At 53.4% G+C, this 10,404-nt stretch overlaps 1 protein-coding gene across 1 annotated transcript; it reads left to right on the forward strand.

Moving 5' to 3' along the window:
* Window positions 1–1,943: 1,943 nt before the first annotated feature.
* On the forward strand, window positions 1,944–7,761 carry LOC135819879 (uncharacterized). Its single transcript, XM_065333180.1, has one exon. It carries the CDS (start codon window positions 2,805–2,807, stop codon window positions 7,083–7,085), a length of 4,281 nt encoding a protein of 1,426 aa, XP_065189252.1. The 5' UTR covers window positions 1,944–2,804; the 3' UTR covers window positions 7,086–7,761.
* The last annotated feature ends 2,643 nt before the right edge of the window (window positions 7,762–10,404 follow it).

Consider the following 10,404-nt stretch of genomic DNA (forward strand, 5'->3'; position numbering starts at 1 on the left):
TACGTGATGCCGCTTCGGCAATGGAAACGTTTATTGTCTTTAAGTCATTCTTGATGTTGTCGATCCATCTGGTTACGGGGCGTCCTGAGCCGTCCTCTGGGCTTCTTGATGTCTTTGGTGTCGATTGAAAGTCTTAGAGCTTTGTAGGATGTTGAGTCACTGCCTTCTCTGATTACATGGCCGAACCATAACAAGCGCCGTTCCCTGCATGTTCTGGTGATAGGCAATTGGTTGGACAGCTTGTATAAGTTTTTTATATTCGATATTTTTTGGAGATACACTACGCCGAGATCTCGAGAATGGATCGTAGTTTGCGGCGATGCCACGTGTCGAGCCTGTTGCCGAGTGCTGCTGTCAAGGTCCACAGGCCACAGTTGTATAGTAGAACCGGAAGGATACTGAGTGTGGCAAACATAAGCAATCTAGATAATATAGCGTGTCATTGTTATGACTGTGCTGCACAATTTGTTTTGTTAATTGCCATTTTAAAATGAAATTAATGCAATGCAAATCTGGTGAAGAACTCAACAGGAAATACCGGTAATAATATAATACGTTTGCTTGGATCTTGGGAGCAGGCAGTACAAAAACTCTTTTTCTAGTTCTCCCTGCTTCCACGTACATGTACATGTACATATCCAGGGAGCCTTTGGGTAGACTACAAGCCAGTAATACAGGGTCGGTTTGCTCTCTTGGCTTTAGAATTTTCATGCTAGGTGCTGTGGAGTTCCCCCTTCATCTCTCCCTTATCCGAGTCTTTCCTGGTACATTTTTCGGATTCTCACTCTGTAGAAAATTGTGTTCTGTTACCCGTACAAGAGGCCGATACATGTACATGTACATGTATGTCATAATGATTGTGTTGAAAAAAGTAATACAAGGAGTCATACACATACCGCTACTGCCAGTACTGGCATGTGTGGGGGCTACCTGAGCTGGCTGAGTGGTCATACCGGTATCCAAACAGTTACTGCTAGTACATGTGTTGTAGTAGCCATTTGTGGGGCAATAGTAAATTGTAATAACAGGCATGCATGGTCCATGCCATGGCCTGGGCCATGGGCCGGGCATGGCATCCAGGCCATGTGCTTGTTGGAACCTCAGTGCAGCTCCAGCCTGCACTGGCAGTAGGCAGTACAGCGAGCCTACCGTATTTTCCGGAGTATAGTGCGCACTTTAGATGTGCTATTTTAGCAATTTAGGCCCTAAATCGCAGGTGCGCACTATGCAGTTGCTCCGAATATGAAATGCATGTACTTCAATGAAGATTGAAGTGCGCACCCCCAATGAAGATTGGGGGTGCGCGTTATACAAAGGTGCGCACTATACTCCGAAAAATACGGTACCCAGTAGATCCACCCGGGCCATAGTCATACAGTCAGCATCATGATTCGTGACATGGGCATGGGCCATGCATGATCATGATGATGGGGTACGGGTAGAGCTGTAGCTCCCTAGGCTAGCCTGAACCATGTGCGCGGTCAGCTGCGACTCGTACTGCGTGGGAACACACACACCATGCGCATATGCATGGAGGCTAGTCCACCCACGCCTTTCTACCGTGACTCGTGTTGCAGCAGAATCTGATAGTGAGTGATCCTGCTACAAGTACAACAGCGTGTGTTCACGGTCTGTACAGATCACCTGATCGCCACTGAGTCACTGACACACAGTGACAGGAGTGTGAAATGTGGCGTCGACCATCGTCATCTTCGACCTGATCTCCACGACTCCAGAACGGCTCGAGGCCTCGTGCCTCACACAAAACAGCTGCTCGATCGCGCACCGGTGCACAGCGAGGCATAAAAATGGCTAATGCAAAGCACCTCGTGTAGATTCTACTAGTACTACTGTATACTGGGCAGTGGGCACGCGGCAGATGTGCGAGTCGTAGCATGTGCTGACACTGCTGAGCTGTGTGAGCTGCATGAGGTGTGTTGATTCTTGTTTGTTTATGTTTCAATGCGTGTCCCGAACTAGCCACTACTACACGAGTCGTAGCTGTCGCCCTGGCGGCGATGTAATGTGCCAATTTTTTTTACATCAACACTGCCAGCGCTATTTTGCTAAGCGCTATTCATTCCCAAGCAGACCAGGGCTTCACATTTTATGTTGTGTTGCCGTCTGCACCACCACGGCAGAGAGAACGTCTGCTGGCTCGTGCATCCGCCGCTTCGTCAGAACAGCCAGCTCAGCCGGATATCAGAAACAAGCTAAGGATTTGCTGCTCGATGCAATCACCGACTCTAGATTGTTGTGAAAGATTTCGAACAGTTTAGCTGTACTACTACGTGTAGTAATACCGTAGTAATCGTCAGGTCCTGTTCTCGTAGTGCGCAACAACCTCACTCAGGCTCGGGATTCTCTGGACTTTGAAGTTTTTGCTTGCTGGATGCCGCGTTCTCCAGCGTCTGCGCTGGCAGGATCGTTCTCTCGCTGTGAGTGCCCCGGAGCGCATGCTGCGCAGGCGTGTGCGTGCGGACAAACGGCACGTGGGTAGTAGAGTAAAAATTAATAATTATTAGTTTGTAGTGAGTTGTGTTTCTGAATGCACTAGAACCTGAGCAGCGCCGCGTTTACAGTGATATTCGCTGCTAGTGCGCTGGGGCATTTACATGTTTTTGGCTGCGAGGCTTGTCCCGCGGAGCAGACCCACTCAGACCGCGTTCATGAGGTGAAAGAGTTTACTCCAGCAGCACTAGACCTGCTGCTGCAACGGCCGGAGTAGTGAATGGCCAGCTGGGCCCGAATGCAATACTAATTAGCTGAGGACATTACAATCCATACTGCCTAGGGCCGCCCGCATGCGGTCAGTGCACGCAATAATGCGACGGAGAATGGATCACCCCATGACATTGTCGTGCCAGGACGTATTCGTAGCCATACTGCTGTGCAGCAGTTGTAGTTGTTGGCTGCTGTTCCCCATGCTGCTGGGTGTTCATGGAACGCTGGACGCTCCTATAGAGCATTACCGCGGACCGGTTGGCGCCGACCCAGACATTGTTATTGGCGCCATGCTGGATATCAGCGAATGGGACGAACTGAGCATGACGTGCGTGCGTGCAGTCACGCCGAGAAACGCGCGCACGTCTGAAATCATCAGCTACATGATCCAGCGAGCCAACGCCGATCCCAGCATTCTACCCAACGTGACGCTCGGCTTTGACATAACGGACGTGTGCGGTAGCGAGCATATAGCGGTGCACGCCGGCGTGGAGTACGTAGCCGCTAGCGGTCACGATCAGTGTGCTGCCAACAACAGCGGCGGCAATGCCCAGAGCCTGGTGGCGGTGGTGCTGAGTCCGAACAACGACCGCGTAACCCTGGCAACCACGAGTCTGCTGAATCTGTTCAGCGTACCGGTGGTGAGCTACGGAGCGTCGGATCCCGGCCTGTCCAACGACTGCGAGTTCCCGTACTTCACGCGTAACGTGGCCAGCGACGTGAGCAAGATGACTGTGGTGCTGCACATCATGCAGTACATGAACTGGAACTACTTAACCGTTGTCCACCCCGGCAACAAGGCGTCGCAGTCGGTCGTCGACGATCTCCAGTCCGTCGCCGCCATGACCACTCCGCCGATCTGCGTCAGCGCGCGGCCCGAGTTTGTTGTCACGGCGACAGTGGCTGCCGGCGGCAACGGCTCAATGGACCGGCTGGTACGAGCGCTGTACGACAGCTTGCCGATACTGGCCAACGGTCAGCGGAGCAATCTAGTCTGGCTGCTGTCCGTTCAAAGCAGCGCCGTGCTCGGAGCGTTCCTGGATTCGGTGGAGCGCCTCACGGATGCCCTCAACGCCACCGAGCCAGTGTTCCGGTTTCTCTACGACGACAACGTATTCGTATTCGTCTATATGGGTAGTAGGGAGCACATCGCGAAGTACGCACCTCTAATGAATCATTCAGTTGGCTTGGGCCCGCTTCTAACGGAGAGTGCACTAAACAGTTCGGTGCTTCATCATATTCGTCGTTTGTCCAGTGGGGGGACGAACACGACGGCTGGCGGCAATCCGTGGTATAGCGGAAGCACCCCCGGGAGCGACGTGCGACTGACGGCATTTGAAACTCTCGCCGCCGATGCAGTGCAAGCTATCATGCTGGCGCTCAACCGCACGCTGCAGCAGATGGTCGACGAGAGCGACGGGCGGTACAGCAGCATGGCCGACGTGGCGCGGTCCATGCGGGCCAGCAGGCGTCGCATTGACGCGGCCGAGTTTCAACAGCAGATCACGAGAGTCTCGTTCACGTCCAATACGACGGAGGAGCCGGTGCGGTTCACTCCTCTCGGCGAGCTGCAAGACAACACGTTCGAGTTGTTCACGTACACGTACGTAGGTATGACTGTTGAGTTTGAAACGTCAGCCACCGGCACAGCAAACTGCGGCAGCCATGCTGCTACTAGCAGTTCTAGTGATTGCTCTGCCATGGCGGGTGGCAATCAAGCAGCAGCAGGTGTGACGGCAGAGACTCAAGGCATCTGCACGTCCTCGTTCAACGTCACCAGAACGGTCCTGACGGGATTGGAAACGGCTCGGTTCAATGTCAGCGGGGTACGGGAGTTTGACACGACCAGGGCGTTTCTCCATGATGTGCTCGGTCTGGGTGCGTCCTCGTCATCGTCATTGGCAACGGGTGAGTTTCGCGCCGTCTGTTCTCTGCCGTGCCAGCCCGGCGAGAAGGCCGTCGTCATGACGACCAGGATCTGTTGCTGGACATGTGTACAGTGCGAGCAAGACTACTACTCCACGTCGGTGAACAGCCCGAACTGTACCGAATGTGACGACGGTTACATATCTAATAGCGACCGCACCGGCTGTGACCGACTGCCGCTTTACCACCTTGCCATCACCGGCTCGTATCGGTTCATCGTCTACGGCTTCAGCGGAGCCGGTCTGCTACTGGCGCTTCCCATTCTGATATCGGCGCTGGTGTGGTGCCGTCGCAAGGAATCCATTCGCTGGTCCGTCGGCACATCGGACATGACGGTCCTCTCCCTCGCTGGCAGTGTGTTGGCATTGGCCCTGTCTCCCGTGGAGATCCAGGAGCCGAGCGACGTTCTGTGCGCTCTACTCCCGGTCCTGGTGGACCTCTGCCTCATGCTAGCCGTCGTGCCGATTCTAGCCAGCTCCATTCAGCGCTTCGCCGAGCTACACCGCCTCCGCAAGTACGAGCTAAGCGGCAGCAGTGGTGACGGTGACAGTAGCTACGAAAGTAGCAATGGGCCGAGCACCACCGCCGGCGGTGGCAAACTGGAGCAACAGATGACGGTGATGGGCGCTAGTGCGGCGACGGGTGACGTGACCGCACGACGTCACAACTTTGCCAACATGTCCGGAGCCTCGCTGAGCGTCGACGTCTTTGAGCCACCGGCCGAGGCCGAGACCAGGTTTGTCGGCACGGCAACTAGCACACTGTCTCTGCCCGCGCCGCACTACAACACAACGCTGTATATCGGTGCAGAAGGTCCGGGCGGCGTGCAGGCAATGCCGAGGGGAACAGGGGCGGCGGCAGGGACAACGACAACGGCGACAACACTCGGCGTGTCCGGGCATTCGAGAAGACTGTCGGCGTCCACTGGCGCCATCCCTGAGACCACCTCCACTGGCGCCATGGCTGCAAGGCGCACTGCTCGCCAGTCCATAGGGCATCTGGGCAAGAAGGTAACCGATGCGGTGCGTCGTCGCCGCAGGGCCTCCACCACCAGCCTTACCTCAATCTTGACGAGCCCGAAAGAACGTCTGATCTTCTGCCTGGTCGTTCTTATCCTCTACATAGTGCTACATGTACTAGGATTGCTGCTGTACCAGAGATCGCAGGCAGAGTTGAGTGCCAGCGGCCACACTGCTCTCTATCTGATCTGTTCGCCTCGGTCTATTCTGTCGGAGGTAGCCACCGCGGTCATAGTTGCGCTGGCGTCGGTTCTGCTCATCATTAACCTGCTGAATCACGGCCAGGTACGGCGAGCTCACATCAAGTCCTCCCTGGACATCACATCCTCATTCATGTGCATGACGTGCGTCATCGTGTACTTCCTCGACTCTCTGGTCTTCATCGAGACCGTGCAGACGCAGCTCTACACTCCGCTCTTTCCCGCCGTCTTTGCCTTTGCCACCGTCATCATCGTGCACGTGCCGAAGTTTGCCTCGCACTGGCGGCACGCTTGGCTTTCCTCGCACGACCCGCACCAGCTGGAAGTCGAGCAGGACCGGGCGGAGGTGATGGAGACGATGCAGGAGATGGCGACGCCCAACACGCCGCGCCGACTGCACCGCAGCTTCAACGACCTGCAGGTGATCGAGGACGAGGGCAGACCTACCGGCAGTCCACGACGCCGTTCCAGCTCTCACGCGGGCAATACTGTCCCGGACATTTCCGGCTCGCCGCGGGTTCCCGGCCGCACCAGTCCCCGATCTGCATTGCAGTCCGACGTCACCATCCCAAAGATCTCCGCCTCGCCGCGGGTTCCGGGCCGCTCGCCGAATCGCACGCCCACTTCCAGCACAAGCTCAGCCCCACCCAAGCGCAGCGTAACCGGACAATTCACCACCTCGGTCGGCAGCAGCACTTCATCGGCACCAGCTGATCTGATGACTAAAGGCAAGGAACTGCCGATTCCTCGCATCCACATTGCCATGACTGCGAGCAACTCGACGACGACCAGCGGGTACGTAAGCAGTGATCGAACGTCTGTGATGACAACGACGACGGAGGATGGAGTGGCAGCTGTTGACGATTCTCTGCTCCAACAAACTCCAGACATGCCACGGGAAGAGCTTGGCGACAAGTCCGAACCGTCGTCCGCGGCAACTGTAGTTCGCAGCCAATCGACAAGCGGCGAGTATAAAGTGTTCCGATCCCGACGTACTCCCGTCCACGACGTCGAGGATGGTCGCAGCGCGGAGCGGCATGCACGGGACTCCTCTCCCGCTGCACAATGCTTAACACCAGACAGGGGCAGTGACCAGCCGAGAGATAGCAATGCTGGCCGCGAAACAAATGTATCTCCCATGCATAGCCAAGCGCGAGCAAGAAGTTTCACATCACTTAGTAACGAAGGCAGGATTATCATGCACACAGCTCTGTAGCAGTGCAGTAGCCATTTGCACGACTTGCCTATCAAGAACTGAACTGTGAAATTGCCTTCGCCAACCGCGTGAAGACTTACGAAATACTCTTGACTTCCCAAGTACAACCGTGTGAGAAAATAGATAGTCCAAACTGTGTTCTCCATTTTGTCAATTCACATATTGTTTCTTTGTATATTTTATTCCATATACACATCGGCTTGAGTGCCAGCACCTACTCCAGTTGCCTTGACGACTGTATTTTTCTTTATTGACAGTACGTTCCACTATATTCACAGTATATGCCACTGACGTTTTTCACGTCATTGTGTTCTCTTACCCAGATGTTGAGGCAGAGTGCTTACTCCCTATTTAGCATTTCTACCCTGTGTTTTATCTGACTGGTGGAATACCATGCCTATTATTTCCACCACTGTTCTTCAACCACAGCAGCGCATTCAGAATGCTGCTCTTCTATTTCTACTTTCCCTGAGACAGTCCCTGGTACATGATGTTCAGTATCGGTGCCACTGAGAGACACGTTTGATTATTTAGGACCCATATTGCTTCTCATAATTATTGTATATTTATCTGCACCATCGGCTTGAGGAAAGGCTATTGGTCTTTGATCGGGCTTGTTTGAAGTTGTTTCCCAGTAGAAAAGAGATCTCTGGATAACAATCTTGTCTCAGTTTTATCTTCTTCTGTGTATGTGTGTGTGTGTGTGTGTGTGTGTGTGTGTGTGTGTGTGTGTGTGTGTGTGTGTTTGTTCTCGCCGTCGTGTACGGCCTGGGGTGTCCCCAGCCGTCCAGGCCAACAGTGCCTGAGGTGGGGTCTTCATCGACACTGAGGAGACTTGGTCGGATAGTTATGATGCCGATATTCTCCTGGTTGCCCCCACCTCGGAGTCCTTCGCGAGGCCTTGCAAGCCCGCGAGTGGAGCAAACTACCGCACGAAGACGACGACTTGGAACGACTCTCAGCATTGGCTCATGCAATGTTCGCTCTAGCTGTTGTGAAGGGTGATGGACCAGTTCAAGCGGCAGCCGTGAGAGGAATCGTTTCCGATGATAAGCTAGATCATATAGGTGCCAGAGATGGCTCTCTCGAACATGGTCCCCGAGTCCGTGACCTCTCTCTCAGCGGCCGTCGCTCGTCGTTCCATATTGTCGGCCCCGCAAGGGGACACGTGACTGTAATGGCTGTGTTTACCAGGACCATGTGTGTGTGTGTGTGTGTGTGTGTGTGTGTGTGTGTGTGTGTGTGTGTGTTTGTGTGTGTGTGTGTGTGTGTGTGTGTGTGTGTGCGTGTGTGCATGCGTGTGTGCGTGCGTGCGTGCGTCTTGAAGGTTGTTGAATGGTGTATAAGTAATCCGAGCACAAGTTGCTATGTCTAACATTGCTGTTAGCTATCATCACTTCCGCAATGGACAGGTGTGAGGTCTGAGGTATAATATTATGTGTGTGGTGTGTGTGTCTTCATGTGTCCACATAATAATTATCATTATGATTATTGCTACACGCGTGTGCGTGTGCGTGTGCGTGTGCGTGTGCATACAGATACACACACTTCTTTTGCACCACACAGACTGTACTTGTATTGTTGTCAAAGTGGGGAAATCCCAGCAAATTACCTGACAATCAACCAACCACCAACAGGCAACACAGGCAATCACTTATCACTAGAGAGGTTTTGCAGAGCGAACGTTCGCGCGAATTTTCGTTTGACGTCACGAAAAGCGAAACTTCGTGCGAACGTTCGCAGTTTTGAACGCGAAAGTTGCAGGAAACGCGAAACAAACTTTCGCAGTATTTTTCGCTCTTTGTGGACCGCTGGTCAGCCTGGTGCACGGTGAGCGACCCTCAATCTTCATGTTTGTGCTGCAGCTGGATCTCTACTCTTGGCTTGGTCCGCGAGTGCTAGCTTTCCGATAGTTTTAGCAGCCCGTGTTGTTTCATCTCCAGAACCATCTCCGATCTCCTGCTTGCTCGTCTTCTCACTGCTCAGAATCGGTTACATCAATGATTATGATGTCTTTTTGAATCTCAGGTGTTGATGCGCAAGATTACGGCACTAGCCAACCCGGCCCGTTTGTCTGTGGGTCTCCGGCCATGGACAACGTAGTCAAAGAGCTCTCGTCTCAGGCCGTGACTCAGGGTACCTGGTGCGCGTGCCGCCACTCGCAACAAACAAATAATCGGATGGAGAACACTTCTCAAAAACAAGCGAGTGCACACGAAATTTTCTTGGAGCGAGAAACATGCAAACGTTCGCAGTAATGTTCGCTCTTTGTGGACTGTTCGTGCGCGGTGAGCCACCCTCAATCCTCATGTTTGTGCTTGATCTCTACTCTTGGCTTGGTCCGCGGGTGCTAGCTTTCCTATACTTGTGGCAGCCCGTGTTGCTTCATCTCCGGAACCATCCCCGATCTCCTGCCTGCTCGTCTTCTCACTGCTCAGAGCCGGTTACATCAACGATGCCTTTTTGAATTTCAGGTGTTGATGCGCCAGATTACGGCACAAGCCAACCCGTTTGTCTGTGAGTCTCCGGCCATGGACAAGGTAGTCAAAGAGCTCTCGTCTCAGGCCATGACTCAGTCAGGGTGCCGTCACTCGCAACAACAAAATAATCGGATGAAGACCACTTCTCAAACAAGCGAGTGCACGCGAAAATTCCTGGGAGCGAAAAACATGCAAAACACAAATTTCGCGCGAACGTTCGCAATAGTTTTCGCAACCCGGAACGCGAAAATCATTGCGAACGTTCGCTCTGCAAAACCTCTCTACTATCAGTGCCAATCGACAGACTAGACATGCATTGGAAAAGCTGTCAGCTACGCCGGAAAGAGCCGTGAACAGTGGGCAGGAACGCACTGACCTCGCTCGCCGCATTGTTTTGATCGGATATGCAGTGATCGAGCTGGTCCTCGATTTTGCGCGTGTGGCAAGTGTTCTGCTTGCTCAGTCAGTTATCAGAGTCAGTCAAGTGGATGGTGACAAACACAAGCAGACATCATGCGGTGTAGCAATCTCAATCAGCCAGCCCCATCAAAATTAGCGATTTATCCTGGGCTCTCTCGCACGAGTGAATATTACAGGCACTCTTCTCCCTTGCCAACCCTTGTGCCAGCTTTCAGGTATCCAGATACTGAGATAGGCCAGCTGCCAGCCCAGCGTTTTGGGAAATAGGCAAGGTACTTTTCCGTGAGTTGCATTCAAGACGAGCTGCTCGGAGCAGCAGCAAGCTGTGCAACGTGATTGTCTTCATCGTGGCCGCTTAGTGCTCAGGCGATGGCAGGTACTTTCATTGGTGCTGTAATGTTTCGCGAGAATCATGTTCA

Source organism: Sycon ciliatum, chromosome 6, assembly GCF_964019385.1.
Source record: "Sycon ciliatum chromosome 6, ocSycCili1.1, whole genome shotgun sequence".
Taxonomy (NCBI): domain Eukaryota; kingdom Metazoa; phylum Porifera; class Calcarea; order Leucosolenida; family Sycettidae; genus Sycon; species Sycon ciliatum.